At 46.1% G+C, this 23,491-nt stretch overlaps 3 protein-coding genes and 1 long non-coding RNA gene across 4 annotated transcripts; 1 reads left to right on the top strand and 3 right to left on the bottom strand.

Annotated features, from left to right (window-relative positions):
- Window positions 1-399: 399 nt before the first annotated feature.
- LOC123402821 lies at window positions 400-6,309 on the bottom strand. Its single transcript, XM_045096782.1, has 4 exons — window positions 5,815-6,309; window positions 4,485-5,718; window positions 3,182-3,439; window positions 400-974 (listed from the first exon to the last, which is right to left on the bottom strand). The coding sequence occupies exons 1-4, from the start codon at window positions 6,307-6,309 to the stop codon at window positions 400-402; spliced, it is 2,562 nt and encodes an 853-aa protein (XP_044952717.1).
- Window positions 6,310-12,129: 5,820 nt separating this feature from the next.
- Window positions 12,130-13,729, top strand: LOC123420994 (UDP-glycosyltransferase 88A1-like). Its single transcript, XM_045107482.1, has one exon. The coding sequence runs from the start codon at window positions 12,161-12,163 to the stop codon at window positions 13,628-13,630; it is 1,470 nt and encodes a 489-aa protein (XP_044963417.1). The 5' UTR covers window positions 12,130-12,160; the 3' UTR covers window positions 13,631-13,729.
- Window positions 13,730-18,876: 5,147 nt separating this feature from the next.
- LOC123421010 lies at window positions 18,877-19,290 on the bottom strand. Its single transcript, XR_006619399.1, has 2 exons — window positions 19,204-19,290; window positions 18,877-18,997 (listed from the first exon to the last, which is right to left on the bottom strand). It is a non-coding gene; the product is annotated as an uncharacterized LOC123421010 (long non-coding RNA).
- Window positions 19,291-21,131: 1,841 nt separating this feature from the next.
- On the bottom strand, window positions 21,132-23,103 carry LOC123402811 (S-type anion channel SLAH2-like). The gene is made up of 2 exons (XM_045096774.1): window positions 22,486-23,103; window positions 21,132-22,400 (listed from the first exon to the last, which is right to left on the bottom strand). Exons 1-2 carry the CDS (start codon window positions 23,101-23,103, stop codon window positions 21,132-21,134), a joined length of 1,887 nt encoding a protein of 628 aa, XP_044952709.1.
- Window positions 23,104-23,491: the final 388 nt, after the last annotated feature.

The following is a 23,491-nucleotide window of genomic DNA, read 5'->3' as shown; positions in this document are numbered from 1 at the left end:
ACTAGACTATTCCTCTCTTCGTATTTTTGGTTGTGCGGTATGGCCTAATCTTAGGCCCTTTAACAAACATAAGCTGGAGTACCGATGCAAACAATGTGTCTTTCTTGGTTATAGCGCCCTTCACAAAGGCTATAAGTGTCTTGAGGTTTCCACCGGTCGTGTTTACGTTTCTCGCGATGTGATTTTTTATGAACATATTTTTCCCTTTGCCACACTACATCCTAATGCCGGTGCTCAATTGCGCAAAGAACTCCTACTCCTTCCTCCACTTCTCCTTAATCATCCACCTCTCTCGGCTCCAGAGGAAGTGCATACTAATAATGTGACAATTTCTAATACTAACGGGCCTAACTCTGATGCAAGTATGCAGGAATCTGTTCATCCAGGTGCTGGCGACACTCATGATTTTATGTGTGCATATTCTCCTCCAGATGCGGCCTCCACAGAAGATCCAGCCGGCGCTGAAAACGGGGCTGATCTTCCTGCCAAATCAGCCTCGGGATCGGCCCCTCCGGCTGGCGCTGAAAACGGGGCTGGTATCCCCGACATTCCAGCCTCGGGATCCCGACGCATGAGCGGATCCTTGTCGATTTCCGCGCCCCAACCGCCTCCTTCCACGTCTCCAGATCCGGTCTCGGGTGGCGCCTCCGACGCTCCCCCCTCGGGATCTCGTGCCACCAGCGAACCCCTGCTGGTCTCTGCGCCCCTATCGCCTCCTGCCACGACTCCCGATCCGGCCTCGGGGTCAGGTAGCGCCGCGTCAACATCGCCTGGACCGGACGCCTCCACCTCGGGTCTGGCGCGGTCCGGTGCCCACCCACCCGACCGGCCCCAGGTGGTTTCTGTCGTGGTCGACACGCCCCGCCAGGAGACTGCCCCGGTCGGTTCTTCTGCCGACCTGTCGCTCCACGTGGCGCCACAGGACTCGCCGGCCTCCCCGAGTGCGTCATCGTCTGCGGTCTCCTCTGATCTTCCTGTCGCACAGCGCCGTCAACAACAACTCCTCCCAGCTCCCCCACCATCGTCATCCACACGTGTTACTACCCGATCCCGTACTGGTATTATTAAAACCAAAGAATTTACCGATGGATGTATTCGTTGGGGCTCCTTTTGTGCTACAGGTGAACCGCAGAATTTAAAAGAAGCACTTGGTCATCCAAAGTGGAAAAAAGCTATGGATGAGGAGTATCGTGCGCTCATGGACAACCAAACTTGGCACTTGGTCACACCTCGCGTAGGTACAAATCTTATTGACTGCAAATGGGTGTATAAGGTCAAACGCAAATCTGATGGTAGTATTGATCTCTATAAAGCACGTCTCGTTGCAAAAGGGTTTAAACAACGTTATGGTCTTGATTATGAGGATACTTTCAGTCCCGTTGTTAAAGCCGCTACCATCAGATTTGTTCTGTCTGTAGCTGTCTCTAGAAATTGGTGTATGCGACAGTTGGACGTTAAGAACGCGTTTTTGCATGGTGTTCTCGAAGAGAATGTTTTTATGCGATAACCACCTGGGTATACGAATCCAAGGTTTCCGCACTTGGTCTGTAAACTGGATAAAGCTTTGTATGGTCTGAAACAGGCACCCCGTGCATGGTACTCTCGCTTGTCTTTCAAGCTTCAGTCTCTTGGTTTTCAACCCTCCAAGAGTGATACCTCACTGTTTTTTATTCTCGAAGAGGGGTGACTATCTTTATGCTCATATATGTGGATGACATTATTGTTACTAGTTCCTCTGTACAAGCAGTTGAAGCTCTCCTCAGTGATCTTCGCATGGACTTTGCACTCAAAGATCTCGGATCCCTGCATTATTTTCTTGGTATTGAGGTAACTTCTATTGATAATGGTATTGCTTTGTCTCAAGGGAAATATTTGCTTGATCTGCTTCAACGAGTCAATATGAATGGTTGCAAACCTACAAATACTCCTTTGTCTACTTCTGAAAAGTTGTCTTTGTTTGATGGACATCCTCTTGGAGATGGAGATTCTACCAACTATCGCAGTATTGTCGGTGCTTTGCAATACTTAACTCTCACTAGACCAGATATTTGTTTTTCAGTCAACAAGGTCTGTCAATTCTTGCATGCTCCCACCTCTGTTCACTGGACACCAGTCAAGCGTATACTTCGGTATTTACAAGGAACTATCACCCATGGTCTTCGTATTTCTAAGTCAGATTCCATGTTACTCAACGCATTCTCTGATGCAGATTGGGCTGGTTGTCCTGATGATAGAAAGTCTACGGGTGGCTTTGCTGTTTTTGTTGGTAGTAATCTTGTGTCTTGGACTGCACGCAAGCAACCTACAGTTTCTCGCTCTAGCACAGAGGCTGAGTACAAAGCACTTGCTAATGCTACTGTCGATGTAATATGGGTACAGAACCTTTTGACTGAGCTGGGTATTTCTCATCCTAAGTCTGCCTCCCTATGGTGTGATAATTTAGGAGCTACATACTTATCTGCAAATCCTATTTTTCATGCACGGGAAAAGCATATTGAAATTGATTATCACTTTGTCCGTGAGAGAGTTGCTCAGAAACTGCTCCACATACGGTTTATTCCCACTCGTGATCAATTGGTTGATGGCTTTACTAAACCTCTTACTCTTCGTCAGTTGGAAGTTTTTCGTTGCAATCTCAACTTGGATAAGTTGTGATTGAGGGGGATTGTTAGACATTGTATATCTTGTATACACATGGTATATGTATAAACCATGTGTATTACGTTGTAGGCGTGCATGTGTTGGTTTAAACTAGGGATATCTTGTTAGGGTCTATCTCTTGTGTTTAACTTGTAGATAGAGATATATCCTAACTCCTTGTTGTAATCTTCTTGATCTTGTGCTTTATTAACACGCACGCGTCCCTGCTAACGCATATGCTTCAAGCCTCTCTATTTAGAGCAAGTCTAGTAGAACCCTCAAATCCTCAAATTCTTAAAAATAACCGCTTTTTTACCGTTTTCGTCGACAAAACGACGTAGACTAGAACCCTTAAACCCTTCAACCTGTAAAAAAAATTAAAGGTCCAACCCGCAAACGCCATGGCAGCCTGTAGAAGTGAGGGTTGGGGGAGAACTGTCCCCAACCCGCACTCCACTTCCTCTTCAGCGCGGGAGGGATTTTCATCCCGCTTCCGTCTCCAGCCGCCGCCTCCTCGCACCCGACTCGCCGCCATGGAGGCCCCAGCCGCCGCCGCGCCCCCGCTGGCCGTCGCGCCCGCCGCCGCGCATGCCCTTGCCGCCCCTGCGCTCGCCCCTGCCGGCCCCGCGCTCGCCCCTGTCGGCCCCGCTCCCGCCGCGCCCGCCGCCGCGCACGCCCCGGCGCTCGCCCCTGCCGGCCCCGCTCCCGCCGCGCACGCCCCGGCCGCCCCGGCGCTCGCCCCTGCCGGCCCCGCTCCCGCCGCGCCCGCCCCCGCGCACGCCCCGGCCTCGCCTCCCTTCTGCATTTTTAACAAGTGTTCATTTCTATTGCATTTTTCAGTTACTAATATGTTCAGGTGCACATATCTTTAGATACAATTATAGTTTTTTCACTGCATATGATGTTGCATTTCTATTGCATTTTTAACAAGTGTTCATTTCTATTGCATTTTTAACAAGTGTCCATTTTCACTTATATATTTCTCCAATTATAGTTTTTTCACTGCATATGTCCATTTACATGTTGAAATGTTCCACTTTCTGCAGTGACAAATGGAGAAGATAGTCAGTTGTTTTCAGTTGAATCTGAGCACAATGGGATATTTATAGGGCATGGTACAACTACAAACAGATGATATACAAACATTGGATGTACACATGATACTTTCGACTATTGCCATGTTGATCTCTGAATTTATGAATGTATAATAGTATGCTGAGTTTGCAAGATAAAATAAGGCTGATATGCTTGGCATGAATAGAACTGATGTGAAGTAGAATGGTATACATCTTCATTTCTGAATATGTTTCCTATCAGAGTTTTAAGGGTTGAGGTTGGGGCAAAGACTAGAACCCTCAAACCCAACCCTTATAACGGATTTATAAGGGTTGGGTTTGAGGGTTCTCGTCTTTGCTCCTGTTTTTCAACCCTTAAAAGTATCAAAAATGTGCAATTCTCAACCATTAAAACTGATTTTTGTTTTAAGGGTTTGAGGGTTCTACTAAACTTGCTCTTACATCGACCAGTGTTTAAGCTAGGCATTGCTAACCAGCCCATGAGCCCAGTGAGTGGTCTTGTACAAATGTTGCCTCTACAAATTGCGATATCGAAGCTGGTAACAATGGATGCCGTGGCAACATTCAAGAATAACCAATAAATTTACTTTTAAAAAATTCATGTCTAATCAATAAATTTACAAACTCAACGATTGATTCCCGTAGATGTTCCTGCGAATCCGCCAATGGACAGCAGATTCGCAAAGATGAAAAAGAACAAAAAAAACACAAAGAGGTGGAACTCTTGTACAAGTAAGTTTTGTACCAACCATTATAAGCTAGACGTACGTCTGCAACCAGTTGTACACCGACCATCAAACCCTCTACCGTGCATGTGCGCCATCACCGGGCACTCACTCGTGTTGTTGCTCGCCCTCGAGCTGGAGCTACTGGAGTGCTTGGAATTGGAATTGAAATTGGGGATGGAGAGGACGAGATCCTTGACGTCTGAGCCGGAGGACCGAATGTGCGTGAGGATGTTGCTGAACTTGGGCTTCTGTCTCGTGATGGCAATGGACACGTCATTGGGGAAGAGATCCCCACGCACGAAGGCATGATACACGGTGGTGGCCAGCACGGCGGTGACCGTCACAACAGCGATCGCCGACAGCCCCACCGCCAGCGCCCGCGTCAACAGGTTGTCCACCTCCGACGCATACAAGGCCGTCGCTAGGGCCACGCTTGTCATCGGGAATGTGTACGCCCACCATGCCAACGAGAACCTAAACCCTGTAAAGAGGTTGATGCGCACCACGAGCGACACGTAGAGGAAGAGGGAGACGAAGTAAAGGAGCTTGGCGGCATCGCTGAACTCGCCAGAGATCCTCGCCCATGCCATGGACGCGACGCTCGGCGCTGCGACGAAGAGGAAGAAGACTGGGTGGAGCTCCTTGGGGAGCTGCACGTTGGTGGGGAGCCTCTGGTATAGGGTGACGAAGAGAACGGCGTAGTGCGCGAGCCCGACGCCGAAGAAGAAGATGGGTAGCTCAGTGAGGCCCATCTTGGCGCCGAGCAGCGCGCCCACAAAGTTGCCGACGACGGCAAGGTGGTTGGATGGGTTTGCTACCTTGGAGAGGCGCCGCTCACCACTGGACATCCACTGGCCGTAGATCTTGAGGTCGAGACAGAGGATGGGCAACATGAGGAGGTTGTAGACGACGTGGTGGATCTCCCATACCGGGCGTGGCTCCCCCTTCACGAGGAAGAGACATGCGATCCATGGAGCGAAGAAGAAGTTGACTCGCACTGGGTGGTGGAACTCACGGCGGACGGCCTCGTAGTAGAAGACGACCTTGAGGAGGTAGGTGATGGAGACGACGACGGTGAGGGCGACGGAGACCCACCAGAAGACGTAGTTGGCGGTGGGGTGCACGTGCAGGAACGCCATGGAAGGCTCCGTCTCGAGCGTCTTCCACAACATGGCCTGGCTGTTCACGCCGAGGCACATGCCGAACGCGCTGATTGGGAACCGGAGAAGGAACGGCCATTGCTCGTCCTTGGGCAGCACCGCCACCTCCGTCGGCTGTGCGCATCCACCGCCGTTGTTAGAGACGATGACCCATGCATGGTTTTGACATATGCTAATAGAAAAAAAGAACTTGTTAGGTGTGGTACATACGCGAAGGGTGTCGAGCTCGGGGCCTTCGAGCGCGGCGAAGTAGCGGTCGGCCGTGGGCACGTCGTCGTCGGAGTTATTGGAAGCGGAGTCAGCCACCGACGGATCCTCCGGCACTCGTCGAAGGCTAGAGAGCTGCCGCTCAAGGCCGCCGTTGAAGGTCTTGAATTGGTCGAACCGACGGTCCCTCTCGCGGGTGCTGTCGCTCCGTGGCACCTCTGGCTGCGCATGGAGCCGAGGCTGCTGAACCTCCGTGTCATCTGGCACGGCGCCGGCGACGCTGGTGCGAGCCTTTATGCCGGAGTGGAGCCCGGACCGAGAGGCCGGCACGTTGATGGAGACCGACAACGGCGTGTCCCCCGGCGTCGACTCACCATGAACCCCAGCCACTGCCGGGACGCTGCTCACCGCCGCCTCCATCATGCCGCGACCAGCATCCGCGGCCTCCGTCAAAACGTCATGGTGGTCACCGGCGCCGGCCCCGGCCAGCCCTGCCATCCCTATCCCTGCTGCTGATGAGTGATGACGCTAGGAAGCTGCTCAAGAAGTACACGCCGCAGTTGGTCGTGAATTGCATCGCACCGTGGCCACCTTATATACGTACGTACACACACGGCGCGAGTGGGACAAACGACCAACAACAGAGGGATCGCCCGAGTACGCGGATTGATCCTGAGTAGCGCGCTGGCGGGCCGGCAGTCAAAAAAACTGATTTGCGGTGGCGGCTGGTTTCATTATACTACTACTACCATATTTATCAACAAACTTGAGTAGTAGTACAAGTTAGATTTACAGAGCGTTACTTTTCTTCCTGCCATGAGTATTTGATGTTTAGCCTATGTACTTTGCCTAGAAGTTGAGCCATGTGAGTTTTGGTTTCATAAAAATATGTGGCTTTTTAGACCCTCTTTGAAGGTTGAAGTGCTTCTCTGTTTTCTTCTTCTCATAATAGTATTTTATGTCAAGACGACCTGTTAAGTATATATTGGACCGGTAAGAGCATCTCTAACCAGACTTATTAAATTTGGCCTTCTAAAGATCCACGGACGCGACGGGTCAGTGACCAAGCATGTCTATTTCAAGACTCTATTTGTTCGCCCATGTAACCACACTCTTCCCTTTTTCCCTCGTATGTGCGGTCACACTTACACATGATTAGTGATAAAAAGACATAGAGAGAAGAATGAATAATGAAAGAGAAAATATGTCCAGGGTAGGCTGCGTCCTAGGTGGCGAACTAATCAGGGGCGTCCGCGAGACTTTATATCCTCCCTACATGTGTCCTCGATATGAGGGTTCGCGGATAGCCCGAGGGTATAGTATAGGGATGATATGAAGGTTTCAGTTGGATTACTTTTTTTCCTTTTCTGTTATGTTTGATCATTAACCGGATGTGTCCGTAGACGTTTGAGGAGGATATGAGGATGTCGGTTGTAGATGCTCTAAAGAAGATGGATGTATGTGCTTGAATCATCGATCATCTTCCGTTTAAATGTTCTTTGATAGATTCATTGTGGGTGTTGTAAGATATTTGCTAGATTGATGATACCCTAAATATTGTATTATATTTATTATATTATCAAATGTGTATGTTACAATTCCCTTTATTTTTTTGTAATAACTGATGTAATGTTCATATGAATTTCTAAAATGACCTATTTCAGGGGCGCTTGTCATAACTTGATCTTTTTTTTACAATAAATCCTATTTTTCGTTAGTGCTGAATACATGCATGTTTATGGATCCAAATAATCCACGCATGTACTAAGACATCTATGCAGTTTTGTTGCCACTTTTAGCCGTCGCAAATTTCGCTAGTAACCGCTAATTCAAACATAACTCCACTTCTCTGTGTCCGAGTAACCTTCAAAACAAAAATTGACTACCAGATATATGCATGGTGATGCATCTAAGTAATCCATGCATATTGATGATCTAAGGCATTTTACGGTGTCATTGGTCATTCTTGACTATATACTATCGATACAAAATGAAATTAAGAAGATATAAATCCAATCTTTAACTTTAATTCACTATGTTTAATTCATACATAAATCAGAACTATTGTTCTCATATAAATATAATTCCAAAATTACGCTATTGATAGCCTTTGAGAAATAGTACGTGCTAAGGTCCACTGCTAAACTTTGTTTTGAGTAAAAGAGAATTGTAATATATCTCTCTCAATTTATTAAAGTACACTTACCTAGTATTGCAGAGTTGTAGTGTTATGTATGTGTAATCCATAAATAGTACTGCTAAAGCTCATCTAGATGTGCTTTAAGTATTGTATATTTTAAGTCTTCTGCCAATGATTTTATGCTGAGATTTGTGCAAGATTTTTTTTCTAATTTACTTAAGTTATTTAGATGTGCAATACTTAAAACACATCTAGATGTATCCTAGAAGGATCCATAAAATGCTAACATAATGTGCAACGGGGATTAAGCGAATGCGAACGGAACAAAGAAGACAAATGAACTACGTATTGCTGACAGAAACAACGATGTCACGGCACATAACTTACATCATGACTCGTAGGAATAGGATAGCTTTGTTTAACGGCACTGGAACAGGACTGCTTAGTGTCTTATTTAACTTTTGGCGGGCAAGCTTAGTGTCTCATGTGTACGCTTAAAAAATCCAACTGCATCGTGGGTATTGGTTATTAAACTCTGTGATGTGATGGCTTGTTTGCTTAATATTTTAAAAATGTAATGAAGAGATCCACCGTAATGGATTCTTATTTTAATAAACCGAGAAGATTTTCTTTTGGAAATGAAAGATCTTATTGTTTATATTACCATCATCTTCTAGATGATAGGATGATACGGCTTCAAGGGAAAAAATGATAGTGTGATAAAGTTTCAAAGAAAAAGAACAGGAAAAACGTGTAGTATGATACAACCGTAAATTCGACCTTGGGTCATGATCATGGTCAATCGTCAGCTGTGCCGGCACGGAAGGAAACAAACAAACAATTGTCGACTAGGTAAGTTATCAGCCACGCCAGCATGGTTGGAAAGACGAACATTCCACGCATCAGATTGGTTACAATGAGTATCATATACTAATATCATATATATAATGCTAGAGTATCATACTATGTACCTAACACCTAGTGTCATAAATTTGGAGGGCAGTTTTTCTATGCTTAGGCTCATGTGCGCCAGGTCAAAAAAGTAATCATAAAAAATTCAAAACAATTCAAAAAATTCCATTTCTTTTACATTGTTGAAAAGATCTTGCGTGAGGTCCGCTTCAATTTTCAAATCATTTAAACATCTGAGCAGCTCTCCGTAAAAAAGATGAATCAGGTCAGAACAGTGCATGAACCGTGAACTTTTTTACACACCTGAATTTCTCTTTTTTGCGGAGAGCTGCTCAGATGTCCTAATGATTGGAAAATTGGAGTGGAGCTCATGCATCAACTTATCTATGTACCATGCCAAAAACAATTGGAATTGTTTTATTTTTTTGTATTTGTTTTGATTTCTTTTCTTCAGCGCGAGAGCAGATGATCATGGGCTCAGACTAGATCATTCAAAAATTTAATATTATTTAAACTTGACTTTATTTATTATCATGCAAGACACATACTAGCACATTATTTAATATGACACTCTATAACGTAAGACTAGACACATTGGGAAGTATCATGTACTAGTATTAGGCATATAATAATACTACTATGTGATACTATCTTCACCATACATAGTATTATTATTTATTGTTATGCATAACACTTACTAATATATTATTTAATATGATATAATATCATTATCATGATGCTCAATCGTCTCTCATAATATCATAATCCACCCTATCGAAATCTTCAAATCTTCAAGCATACCTCCATGAGGAAGGCATTGCGAGTGGAGTCAGACCACACAATTTGTCTCCATTTCAATGAGAAACAAGAAGATTAGGTGGTGGAGCGGGGGCGCATCAAATGACACATATTTGACATGAACATGGTGTCTTCACCGACACGAACCACGTCCTATTTGACTTTGCCCCTTTGAAAAAGTTCTCCTCACCTCGACGACACGCGGCGGGAGTGGAACAAAGATGAGGTTGTTGGATGGTCACACCGCCGCACATAGTGGATTTGTCGACTCATGGCATATGCATGCGCCTTGTGCACACCGTTCATCATTGTCTAGGTGGGGAGCAACTAGTGATTCTTCTAAGACGTAGAAAGTCATAAGTTCAATAAAATAGCCTCTAATTGACTTTTCTCCCCCTCTGTAACTACTTTGTAGTGCAATATTATCTTAAATTGGTGGTTTAGTCTTTCAAATTGAGTGTGTGAATTTTTAAGTTGATGCAACAAAACATAATAGAAAATAAAAGATAGGAAGGCCGCCTTTTGGCGACTCCGTGTTTACTTATAGTGGTCGCAGCCTCCATATCACTGTCAAGCACACTCCATATCCCATATGATGACCGCTCATATGTGATCGACTCCACTACCGTTGCTCTTACTAGAATTTTCTCCAGCAGTGCCTTTGTCGAGACTGCAGCAAATTCCCTGGATCCTTCGGAAAATAGACAGGTGGTTTGGAAAATTTGTCTCATGACACTGACAAGTTCTAACTGTTTGAGAGTAACCTCTAGCAGCTCAAGTGAAGCCCTTGTTACTTATGTGAGGCAGATCAAAGTGGAACCTCTAATATACTAAAACTCCCACATGTATTTGCTTAGTGTAAACTTGGGTGCAATGTATAGTACATGTAGAATAATATACTGCGATGTTTCTTGTAAAGCTTTGAGTGAATTCTGTATGTCACAGGTAGAATAACTAATACTCCGAAATTAACACCCGGAGAAACATAAACTGCAATCGATTAAGCCCACGCATTTGTGTCTCTTCTCGAGAAGAGGCACTTGTTTTTGCTTGCGACTGAAACGGGCAAAAGAGTGAGGGGAGAGAAAGAAAATAGGTCATTACTTGTTCCCGGGTGTCAAAGGTCAAGAAATACTGCCTCCGTTAGCAAATATAAAAAATCCCTCAAAAATAAATACTCCTTCCGTTTGCAAATAAATATATTTTTAAATCAGATGTATATACGCACGTTTAGTATATTTATTCACTTATTTCAGTATGTGTATAGTTTATTATATTAAAAAGTTAAAAACATTATATATTTGTACAAACAAAAAAGTAGTCAGAAAGAGCAAAACGTCGTGTACCATAGTCCGCCAAAATAAAAATTCCACGTTAGTTGACGGAAGACACTAGAAACCATGGGTATACCGGATGTCGGTTTTAAAACACAAAGTAAATTAAAATTCACATAAGCGGATTTGACCGGGTGCTTTTTCTGGAGTTGTACACTCACAAAAGTATCCCTGCCCCTTTTGTGTTTTCATCAATATCCGATTCTGGTAGGTGCTAAGAAACTCGACATAGAGGTTAACCGGTTTAAACCATTGCCACAGATTAAGGGTTTATATAAATAAGCCCATAAAATAGTTTGGGGAACAAACGGAGCACACTCACTTTCGTCTTGATGAGAACTATTGGTGGGGTGAGGGTGGGGGTGGGGGTGGGGGTACGCTTATCTGGCCACAGTTATTTGAGATCATCTATAGTCGCATATCTTTAATTCAACTCGTCAAACGTCAGGTAACGTGTCTGGACAGTAATCGAACCTGTTTATTTTGAACATCTATTTACCCATACATGAAGTTATCTTATTTTCTTCTTCATATGTCCGGTCATGGAAAAAGAGATAAAAATAAATAAAGGAAAAAATGTGGTCATTAATATGAGGGTCCGCGAACTATCCAGACGTATATGGATGATATAAAGAATCCGATTAAATCAATTATTTTCTCTTCTCTTCCGTTCGATCATTCATCGATTACGTCCGCGGATGTTTGAGGAGGATTTAGGGACTCGGAGTCTAGATGCTCTAGCATGGGCTGCTCTCAGAAAAATATGACATGGAATTGTCAGAATGCAAAATTTCCAAAATGTCCTTGTATATATATGTGGAGTTGTGGACTGAGGGACGAAGACTTTGACCAGGGGAGTCGTTGTATTGTAGCTACCTCCATCAAAGATGAAATCTTCAGCTAAAAGCTATTGTACCTGGCAGCGTAGTGATTCAAACCTCTGTCAGTCGGTCTGTCACGTGCATATATATGTTTTGCTTCCTCCGAAAGGTACCCCGATTGTCGAGGCAGCTACCAGGAAACATCATCTTGAGGACTTGAAGTCTTGAACCACCACAACTTACTTATCCGAGGTAGATTTTGAAACTGCCTGTATAAATATCCGCTGCTTCTGAGATTCCATGCCCCAACATATTCACGAAACATTTCAGTCCACCCACCTTCCATGCATAGGATGGAGATGAAGCAGACGGTGGTGATGTACCCCGGCGCCGGCGTCGGCCACGTTGGCCCCATGACGGAGCTCGGCAGCGTCTTCGTCAATCACGGCTACGACGTCACTGTGGTGCTCGTGGAGCCCCCCTTTAAGTCGACGGACTCCGCGGCCACCGCCATCGAGCGCATGGCCGCCTCCAACCCGTCCATCTCCTTCCATGTCCTCCCGTCCATCCCTGCTCCAGACTTTGCCGGCTCCAGCAAGCACCCTTTCTTACTCATGCTCCAGCTCTTGCACGATTATAACGAGCGGCTGGAAGCGTTCCTCCGCGGGGTCCCCCGGAAGAGCTTGCACTCGGTCGTGCTCGACATGTTCTGCGTCCACGCCACCGACGTCTGCGTGAAGCTCGGCGTCCCGGTCTACACGTTCTACGCCGGGGGCGCCTCGTCTCTGTCAGCTCTAACCCAGCTCCCGGCGCTGATTGCCGGCAGGCAGACGGGCTTGAAGAAGCTCGGGGACACGCCCCTCGATTTCCTGGGCGTCCCGCCCATGCCGGCGTCTCATCTCATCAAGGAACTGCTGGAGCACCCCGAGGATGAGATGTGCAAGGCCATGGTAGACGTGTGGAAGCGCAACACGGAGACCATGGGCGTTCTGGTGAACACGTTCGAGTCGTTGGAGAGCCGGGCGGTGCAGTCTCTCAAGGACCCGTCCTGCGTCTGCGTCCCGGGCAGGAAGCTGCCTCCGATCTACTGCGTGGGGCCGTTGGTCGGCAAGGGCGGCGCCAAGGACGACGACGACGCAGAGAGGAACGAGTGCCTCGGGTGGCTCGATGCGCAGCCCGACGGGAGCGTCGTGTTCCTGTGTTTCGGGAGCATGGGCACGCTCTCGACGGAGCAGCTCAAGGAGATGGCCGTTGGGTTGGAGAGGTCGGGGCAGCGGTTCCTCTGGTCCGTGCGCGAGCCCGCCGGAAGCAACAGCCCGAAGAAATACTTGGAGGTGCGCCCGGAGCCGGACCTTGACGCGCTGCTGCCTCAAGGGTTCCTGGATCGGACCAAGGGCAGGGGCCTCATCGTCAAGTCGTGGGCGCCGCAGGTGGACGTGCTCCGCCACCGGGCGACCGGCGCGTTCGTGACGCACTGCGGATGGAACTCGGTGCTGGAGGCCGTCGCGGCCGGGGTGCCAATGCTGTGCCTGCCGCTGGAGGCGGAGCAGAAGATGAACAAGGTGTGCATGACGGAGGACATGGGCGTCGCCGTGGAGCTAGAGGGATACATGGCAGGTTTTGTCGAGGCAGAGGAGGTGGAGGCCAAGGTGAGGCTGGTGATCGAGGGCGGGGACGGGAGGCAGCTCAGGGCCCGTGTGGCTGCTCGCCGGGAAGAGGCCAAGGCGGCGCTGGAGGAAGACGGCTCGTCGCGGACGTCGTTTGCGCAGTTTCTGTTGGACGTGGACAATCTCGGAAAGCAGCTCGACGAGTGACGCACTAATTGCAAGTTGCTACTGCTCTTTGCTTTCTACTCCCTCTGTTCCTAAATATAAGACCTTCTATAGATTACACTATAGACTACGAAGCAAAATAAGTAAATCTATACTTTAAAATATGTCTATATACATTCGTATATAGTCCATAGTGTAATTTTTAAAAGGTTTTATATTTAGGAACGGAGGAAGTACGTAGTACAGTACTAGCCCCGTTCTGTTTTTTTCCTTGGTCGTCCGTCCGTGCGCAGAAAAGGAAAAGTGAAGAAAGACCTTCCTTGATACCTTTTTTTTCTTCTTTTTTCTTTCTTTCTTTCTTTCGTGTCATAATAATTCCAGCCAAACACGATCACTTTTTTTACTTTCCTTTTGATATTCAACCACTCGCATGTTTTTTTTTCATTTTTGAGATACACTCCCATGCTATTTATTCATAGAGTTTAGGGATCTCAGCAAATACAAAACGCAAAATACAGTCTGGGCCACCTCAGCCCAAAACAACGAAAGCTCTTACCTAGTTCCTTCTCTAGCTAACGCATGTGCTACGCAATTAGCAGAGCTTTCTTTCTTTCTATCTTTCTTTCTTTTATTTCTGGGAGACGACAGACGACATTTTTCACGGAACGAGTCGGTGCGGACAGACTAGGGCAAAACTGAGCATAATTCGCAATTGAAGGAAAAACTTAACACAGAGACACCACTGAGGGCAAAAGGACAATTAACCCTTTAAATAAGTGTGCTTCTGACATTTTCAGAAAGAAGTGTGTACAATGTAAAAAAAATATTGCATGATGTAAAAAATGTGGCATGCCCTTAAAACAATATACTCGACATTTGTTTGAAAAAGTTTAGATAATTTTAAAATGTCTAACAATGTAAAAATATCATGTAGTTTTGTAAAAAAATATTGTCGTTAAGAAATGGCAAGCGTCTATTTGAAAAATATTAGCGTGTATTCAATTTTTTGGAAAACAAGTATCCAAAAAATGTAAATACAGTGTATTAAAAATATATTTGTGCTTAAAATGTACTATGGTATTGAGAATAATTAGACATGTGTAAAAAAGAAAGCCGATTACTGGTAAAGAAACAAAACAAAAGTAAAAAAAGATATGAAGAAAATCAAGAAAGAAACAATAGAAGCCAAAAGTATAACGAAGAAAGAAAAACCAGATAAAGTCGGCAAAAAAGTAAAGTACAACGAAGGAAAATCCAGAGAAAAATCATGAAAACCAGACCAGCACGAGCGACTGCATTAATGGGCTGGCCTAGTTCAGCGAATCCCAGCTAAATCCTCTGAAGGTTTAAAATAGACCGGGATAAAAGAGTTTGGTGTGCTAATTTCAGGAATTGGGAGTTCAGGGTTTGATTTAGCTTTTACCTACAAATTGAAGGGTTTTTTTGGACTTTTTCCGAATTACTATCCTTACGTTGCGAGCAAGGATCCTCTTCGGATTGTCATATTTCCTTGCAGGTTTGAGCTAATGCACTAGGCTCTTTTGTCCTCTCAGTCTTTCACCCAACTCGACGTCGTTTTCTAGTTCCTGTAATAATATCACCATCATCGCAACTAGCTAAATGGCCCGCACAAATGAGTAGGCAATGGAAGTATCGAGATTTTTCTCTTAATTCCATCCAAAAGTGTGAACAGAAACCATTACATAGACTCCCAATGTCAGTATTCATCATCAATAGTGCGATGATCTAATGTATGGTGACAAATGAAAAAATAAACTAGAGTGTATAATTACATAATTAGGTCTACAAGAGAGGGACTTTCAAGTAGGCATACGTTGTCGGGTGGCCTTGAGAGCTAAAGGGATGGTGGCACAAAGATATTGTGACGACGATCGTGGAAATAACGAACACCAACATACTAACAACTTGGCCGTCTCCAGATCCAGTGAGAGCGTCTTGGTGTGGAACATAACCGTGAAGACCGTCTTCTAGCCGTGATGAAGGGGGTCGGTAAAGAAAAGATGAGTCGTACCCTTCAGGGTATACCACGAAGGGGAACATCCATTTGAATGGAGATCTTATCTGATGATGATTGATTGAACAGTTCATCCCTTGGGATCAAGAAAGTGTTGTAACAATATATTATTCATGACTATGAGCCGTGACTCTCAATACCTGGTATAGTTTTTGGTTAGTGCATGCTGCTTTAAGCCTCCTATTCAGGAGAACACAAATCAAACTCTATTATAGACTATAATAATCTAGCTATCCAAGTCAAGAAAATGTGAGAGAATCAATGTAGAAACACATATTAGTGAATGTGCATTTTTACCTCAACCTCATCAATACTCTTGTTGGAAGCGCACATGATTTCTCTTTGTTATTTGTTTGTACACACAACATATTTCTACATGGAGTATCTGATAAATGTTATCAATGGAGAAAACCCAGAAGTTGAGACTTGAGTTGTACTTGGAAGAGCAGAAGCAATTCCTTTGTGATATATAAATATGTCGTACTGCCTGTTCACTGTAGCGAAAATCACATAAACAATAAATATGAAGATTCTTACTCCAATTTAAAACCGAGATAAATAATTAGGTTAGTGCTTAAATCTCTAATTATTCATACATGCACGATAGAAGGCACAAAATAATTTGTTGAAAACTTATTTAAATAAGATTATTTTACCATAAGAAATCTAGGCAACTTACTAGCTTATGGAAGCATTTCTGAATGTTCATTTCTGCACGGTAAAAGGCATAAAATTAACAATTTGGTGAAAACTGATTTAAATAACGTTATTTGACTTTAAATTATACTAGTTTAGTGCCCGTGCGTTGCCAGGGAACAACAAAATTACTGTCCCCTATCATTGTTGTTGGTTGTCAAATCTGATTCAATCTATTAGATTGTCTTGGCGCTACACTTAACACCTTATCTTTTGTTGTCGTTGGTCAATGAAAGGGTCATGAATCATCCTTTGATCGTCCTAGCTGAATGCTTGTGCGTTGTCACGGGATCAAAAAATATTTTAATTCAAAAATCTATTAAACTTGTACAAAGATTGTTTCAGTCATACAACGACAAGTATCCATTTCATTCTTGCCTGCTTCTTTCATAATTGCATCAAATATATCCTTATCTAATACTCCCATATGACAAGGAATGAAAAACAAATAGAATGGCATCAAACGTGAGGAATACGGATATGCTTTACAGCCCCTAAGAGGCCAACAATAAGTTGGAAACGAACAAATTAATAATAATATAAAACTTATCTTTCAGGACATCTAGATAATAATTCATCTTGTATTGAAATACGAAAATACAAAAATAGAATTCCGAATCTGTCATGCGCTGCATACATAGAAGGAAAAATCTTGTATTGAAATAAATTTATATTATAATATTTCGTATTTATGGACACTTCAAGACAAGGTTTTTAGCTATTGTTGTACTTCCAGCTACATATATATTTTCTTCTAAACTATAATACATACGCATGAGCGTGCACAAACAAATCTCCTAATGCAAAATAAAAACTGAGTAATATGCCCAAAATACACATCAGTGTCAAATTATACAAGCACAATAATAATTTTGAGGATAGACAGACTAAGACAGACCAAGAAACTGCTTGGAAGTCTATTCATTGCGGTACCAAAATAAAAAAAGAATAAACATCAATATTAGGAGTTGTGCTTCTCATTCCTTTCAAATATGATAATATCATCAAAAAAGTAACGCACTCATATAAACAAACATGCATAAAGTAAGACACAGAAGATCTCTACATGGGGCTCGACCGTGTCCCCCGTTATGTCCATCCTCTGCGTAGCGCCTCTCACAACAGATCAACTTGTTGCTCAGTAAATCAACGCATTTCTTTCCTTAGAAGCCTCCATAGAGTCGCTCCTCGGCCATCTTCGCCTTTGTGTCCAAACATTGGGGTCCACATAAATAGAGAGATAACCAAGTACTTGCAATGTTGTTAATCTGCATTTCAATATGTAGTCAGTAATGGTGTGAAATTGAGCTAGTTTCGTACATATGGGTTGATAAACTTCCGAGTGAGAAGTCATGCATCCGTCATACTGCAGAAATATCAGGTAGTCATGCATCCGTCAAGTATCATGCATCAATCATACGCTAAATGCAGCATGGCAACATAGAGAAATACTGCAGAAATAAGTCATGCATCCGTCATACCCTAAATGCAGCATGGCAACCGTGAACCAATCATTTGTGTAGAAACAGAGTGAGAGGATATGAGAAAAACAACCGACATTTAATACTTTGACATTCACGGCTTTGTTGGCTTTGTTTCCCGTGGCAACGCACGGGGATTAAACTACACAGAATAACTTATGTATGATAAGAGCAAAAGGAAAAAAAGGGAATCTAAATTAGCCTATGCTAGCAATGACTTGGCATGCCAAGTCATTAAAATGGTATTAGCAATGACTTTCAACCCCAAGAGTAGTTTTTTGGGTCTGATTTGGACAGAGCACTTGCGCACGGCTGCTTATTTGTATTTGATTACTTGAAGCCATGCGTTACCGAAAGGTTATGGAGGTCGTATGCTTGCTTAACCCATGTATAAATCTATTAAACTTGTACCGTTACCTACAATTTTTTAACCCAAAAAATCATATTTTGTTCCGTTACATATAGACCTTTTCCTCAACCCAGAATTACAGCTACAGTGGTCTATTTGTAAATAAAAGGAACAATATTTTACCATTCATTGAAGAGTTCTATTGTTTGTCAACTAATCTTAGGGGTTATCATGAGTGTTGCTTGCATATTATTAAGACATAGATACCAAGTACTTAAATTCTAATAGAAGGAACTACCTGTTGAAAAGTTGTATGTTGACGAAGGAGAATAACTGAGTGATCAGCTTACGTATAAAGAACGATGGCACCTGCAGCACAAACATATAAGGTTAGTAGAATCACTTGGATAAAGCTATCAAATCCTTTCTAGTGGAGAGTTGTGCCAAAATAAGAGGAGTTAAATGAAAGGCTTACATGATTTTCACGCAGAGTATCCATAAGCAAATTTAGAAAACTGACAATGTTGTCCCAATGGGAGTTCGATGGCTGTTGAGCACCAACCCCTGGTGCTTTGGGAGCTTTTCCAGGCCGTGTTGATTTTCGAGCCTGACATGCAATTTTCCAAAGGATAAAAAATGATCTCGTTGTACAATGCCGTCTGTAACCAAATCACAAAAGAGAGGAAAGTATATACCTGAATGCAAAGATTGAGAAGAGGTGATATTCCCTTTTTTAGATTATCCCTTAGCTGCCCAAAGATCTTTTCGACACATGTTGTTAGCTGTTGTTTGAATAGTATGGCTGGATACCTAGCATCCACTTGTGCAGTATCACCACGCCCTGCAAGCTATTGAAGCAATCTCAGTGTCAAGGAAAAAAACATTGTTACTCTATTCTACAGAGATTTGCAAGAAAAACTACAAAGATTGGCTAGTTTAGTAGTGCTAGCATTTACAATATTTATGGCTGTGGTTATGCAACACTTGATATCTATGTTTCCATGTGTAATTTACGAAAGCATATACTAAATGACTGGCAAGCCCAGTTCCTTACTTGGGCTAACTTCCCACCTAGCCCTCCAGCAGAGCGGCGAGATGGTGTACCAAAAAATCCGTTTGACCGTAGATTTTTCTGTAGAAGGCACAACAGTGCAGAAGTATTGGACAACCAATAAGGTATTCTACCAGCTACTTCCTTTGCGTGGAATAGGAACAAAAATAAAAATACTAAACCTATTGGCTTCCACAAATGTCCAGTCCGATATGCTGGCCGTCAGCGGCAACTCGCGGCTCTCCGCTCGCCACCCGACCACAAGCAACTCGACACCTCGCTTCCTCCTCCTCCTCCTCCTCAACAATAGCAAATCCAATTACTCAATTAGCTATTGTACATATCAAGTGCGTGGAAACTAATTAATACAAGACTCGCGTGGAACAACCTGCGGGTGAAAAACAAGAATAGTCATCAGGAAATCGCAGCTTTGCAAGCCTGAATCAACAGCGCCCCCCGGTGGCAAGACAGGAGAGAAGTGGGACCACCCGGCCCCTATCCCCCCAAAATCAAGAACCCGGCGCCTCTCCTCCATCCCCCGGCGGCAGGACAAGAACGCAAGAACGCCGGCGGCAGGACGCCAAGAACTGCGACCGCCCCTCCTCTCCCTCCCCCCGGAACGGGCCTGCCTCCGCTCCTCTCCCTCCCCCGGAATGGGCCTGCCGCCCCTCCTCCCCCTCGTCCGGTGGCCGGTGAAGAACCCGGCATCCTCGAATCGAGGCGAGGCCAAGACACGCAAGTCTTACCGCCCCCACCCTCCGCCTCCCCGCTGGCGGCCGGACAAGAAACGCCACCGGACTCGAGGAGCCTCCACATCCCTCCCTGCCGGCGGCCTTGGGTGCGTCAGGATTCGGACGTGGCGCGATCAGTGGCCACGGCGAGCGGGACGGGCGTGGCGACAGGATTCGGACAGATCCGAGTAGAGCGCTCGCATTGCATGCAGCCATGCCGCCGGTGGCCTCTCGCAGCCAGACTGGTCCGAGCTAGCTAGCTAGGGGCTCGTCGCCGGCGGGAGAAGGGGAAAGGAGGGGAGGCGGCGCCGGCGGTGGAGTGGAGGCCACGACGGTGGCTGCGCGTGGCGGCGGCTAGGGTTCCCGTCGGGGGGATCGTGAGAGCTTGGGGGAAGCAGGTGCGTTCGTGGGTTATGTGTCTTTTTTTTGCATTTTGACGGGTTTGGATGGGAAAGGCAGTGCGTGGGAGGGCGATCACACGTGGGAACGAACGGTTTTTTTTTATTGAACCGTTTGGTGTGGTTATTTAATCGTCTGGTTTATGAAGGGATGAAAAAAATCGGTGGAAATGCTAGCGGGAGAAAGTGGGGAGGTGGGATCGAGAGGTCGAACCATCGCTCTGGTTGAACCATCACAACGACACATCCTGCTTTAATAGTAGAGATTCACTCTATAAGTAGGGAACTTTTGCCTTCATACCACATCCGTTTCTAAATATAAGTCTTTTAAGATATTTCATTAAAAGTCTACATACGAAGCAAAATGAATGAATCCACACTCTAAAGTATGTCTATATACATCCGTATGTAGTCAATTAATGAAACCTTTTTAAAGACTTATATTTAGGAACGGAGAAAGTAAATGTCAATAATGGTGACCTTCTGGAGGCGGCATGATTATATGATTGTATATAGGCTGTGATGCTTATAGGGTAAGGAAATAAGACTGCTAGGCATAGATCTTGCATCTTACACAGTCGGCCATACATTGCGTTTTGGTAGTATATAGATATGCACCTCCGGTGAATGAAAATACATACGTACTTATAGAACTAGATGAGATTTATTTGCAAATCCGTAATAATATAACCATCATGGCAATGTAAATTACACAAGCATGTTGCTGCTTAATTACCCACCACTATGTGCAGCAAATACATAAAGATGAATAGGAACGAAGAAGAAAAAAAGAAAATATCTACTATGTGGTAGACATGCATGCGTGCAACCTGTTGTGCACTACCGGACACTCTGCTCTTCCATGCCCGTGTGACACCGGAGGCTCTTCGGCGTTGCTGCTTGTCCTGGAATTGGAACATGAGTCACTGGAGTTGGTGCCGTTTTCGGAACTGGAATATGAACTGGGGATGATGGAGAGGTCGAGCTCCTTGATGTCCGAGCTAGAAGAACGGAAATGGGCGAGGATATTGCTGAACTTGGGGCTGCGCCGCGTGATGGCTATGGAAACATCGTTAGGGAAGAGGTCCTTTCGCACGAAGGCGTGGTACACGGTAGTGGCCAACACACCGGTGATCGTGACAACGGCAATCCCTGACAGCCCCACCGCCAGCGCCCGCGTCAACAGGTTGTCCACCTCCGACGCATACAACACGGTTGCCAAGGCCACGCTCGTGATCGGGAACGTGTAGGCCCACCACGACAACGAGAACCTGAACCCCCGAAAGAGGTTGATGCGCACCACCAGCGACATGTAGAGGAAGAGCGAGACGAAGTAAAGGAGCTTGGCGCCGTCGCTGAACTCACCGGAGATGCTCGCCCAGGCCATGGAGGCGACGCTGGGCGCGGCGACGAAGAAGAAAAATACCGGGTGGAGCTCTTTGGGTAGCTGCACGTTGGTGGGGAGCCTTTGGTAGAGGGTGACGAAGAGCACAACATAGTGCGCTAGCCCGATGGCGAAGAAGAAAATGGGCAGCTCTCGGAGGCCCATCCTGGACCCGAGAAGCGCGCCGACAAAGTTGCCGACGACGGCGAGGTGGTTGGACGGGTTCGCCACCTTGGAGAGTCGGCGCTCGCCGCTGGACATCCACTGGCCATAGATCTTAATGTCGAGGCAGAGGATGGGAGCCATGAGGAGGTACCACACGACGTGGTGGATCTCCCACACCGGGTGTGGCACGCCCTTGACGAGAAAGAGGCCGGCGATCCAAGGCGCAAAGAAGAAGTTGACGCGCACCGGGTGGTGGAACTCCCGGCGGACGGCCTCGAAGTAGAAGATGGCCTTGAGGAGGTAGGTGATGGAGACGATGGCGGTGAGGGCGAGAGAGGCCCACCAGAGGACGTGGTTGACGGCGGGGTGCACGTGGAGGAATGCTGTTGAGGGCTCCGACTCGAGAGACTTCCACAGCATCGCTTGGGTGCTCATGCCAAGGCACATCCCGAACGCGCTAATCGGGAACCGGAGAAGGAACGGCCATTGCTCATCCTCGGGCAGCGTTGGCACCTCCGTCGACTGCATGTCCATGCTGTTGTTAGAGTCTAGAGCTCATGCTTGTTTTAGGAAGGCGAAAGTTTTGGTGGGTTTACGTGGTACATACCCGAAGGGTCTCGAGCTCGGGGCCTTGGAGGGCGGCGAAGTAGCGGTCGGCTGAGGGGACTACGTTCTGCTCGTCGGCGTCCCCATTGGAGTTATTGGGCGCGGCACCATGCTCAATGTCAACTGGCAGCAGGCCAAGCTGCAGACAGCGGAGGCGGCCGGAGAAGGTCTTCAAGTGGTCAAACCGACTGTCCGAGAGCTCCCGCGCGCCGTCCCTACGCAGCAGCGATGGTGCCTCGTCACCGCCCACCACGGTCTGCTTCATCAGCCGCGGCTCGGCCGGGATGTGGCCTTCCAGCTTTGAATCGCTCGGCAGCACCCGAGCGGGGTTGCACGAGCGGATGGACGGCGGCATGCCAAGCTGCGCCTGCGAGAGGGAGAGCCCGGACGGCGAGCCCGGAAAGCACGGCGTCTCAGCGGGAGCAGCGTCCTTGATGGTAAGCGTGGTCATGCCGCCGACGATAACGGCGGCCTCCGTCAAAGAAGCTGCATGAGCTTGCTCACCAGCGCCGGCGGCCTGCGACGGGACACGAACGAGAAGCGGCTCCGGGGACAGAGCACACCCCGCCTTGCCGTCCAGTACCCCTGCCATCTGGATGCTGGTCTCTCTGGACGCCATGGAAACAACTCGATCTCTTTGTCTCTCGACCGTCGAACGCAAGCTCTCCTGAGCAAAACACAACGCTGGCAGGTGGCAGCAGGGGGGTGTGGTTCGTCGTGGATGTATGTGTATCCCGTTGTGTTTGCCTTATATATACAAATGGCGAGACTAGGACAGACGACACAGAGGATCTGCAAATCGATCGGTGCAAGTGGCACGCCTGCAATCACATGGACGGGAACACGTACGCACGAAGGTTCCACACATCACTGAACGTTGCATGTACCCCAAAAGATAGCTATATTGTTTTCTGTCTTGAATATAATATAAACGCAGACACTTATACAAACGCATATACACTCACCTCACTGCCGGCGCAAGCTATCTATCAAGGTATGGTATCTGT

The sequence above is a fragment of the Hordeum vulgare genome, chromosome 1H (genome assembly GCF_904849725.1).
Source record: "Hordeum vulgare subsp. vulgare chromosome 1H, MorexV3_pseudomolecules_assembly, whole genome shotgun sequence".
Lineage (NCBI taxonomy): Eukaryota > Viridiplantae > Streptophyta > Magnoliopsida > Poales > Poaceae > Hordeum > Hordeum vulgare.
This window is presented reverse-complemented; position numbering and strand designations above follow the sequence as displayed.

Coding starts and splice junctions, on each gene's coding strand:
- LOC123402821 (XM_045096782.1), bottom strand. CDS start 6,309: ATGGCAGGGCTGGCCGGGGCCGGCGCCGGTGACCACCATGACGTTTTG. Junction 5,719..5,814: donor CCGAGCTCGACACCCTTCGC/GTATGTACCACA, acceptor GGATGCGCACAG/CCGACGGAGGTGGCGGTGCT. Junction 975..3,181: donor GGGGCGCGGCGGCGGCTGGG/GCCTCCATGGCG, acceptor GCTGTGCGACAG/GAAGATCAGAGGAGACCGCA.
- LOC123420994 (XM_045107482.1), top strand. CDS start 12,161: ATGCATAGGATGGAGATGAAGCAGACGGTGGTGATGTACCCCGGCGCC.
- LOC123402811 (XM_045096774.1), bottom strand. CDS start 23,103: ATGGCGTCCAGAGAGACCAGCATCCAGATGGCAGGGGTACTGGACGGC. Junction 22,401..22,485: donor CCGAGCTCGAGACCCTTCGG/GTATGTACCACG, acceptor ATGGACATGCAG/TCGACGGAGGTGCCAACGCT.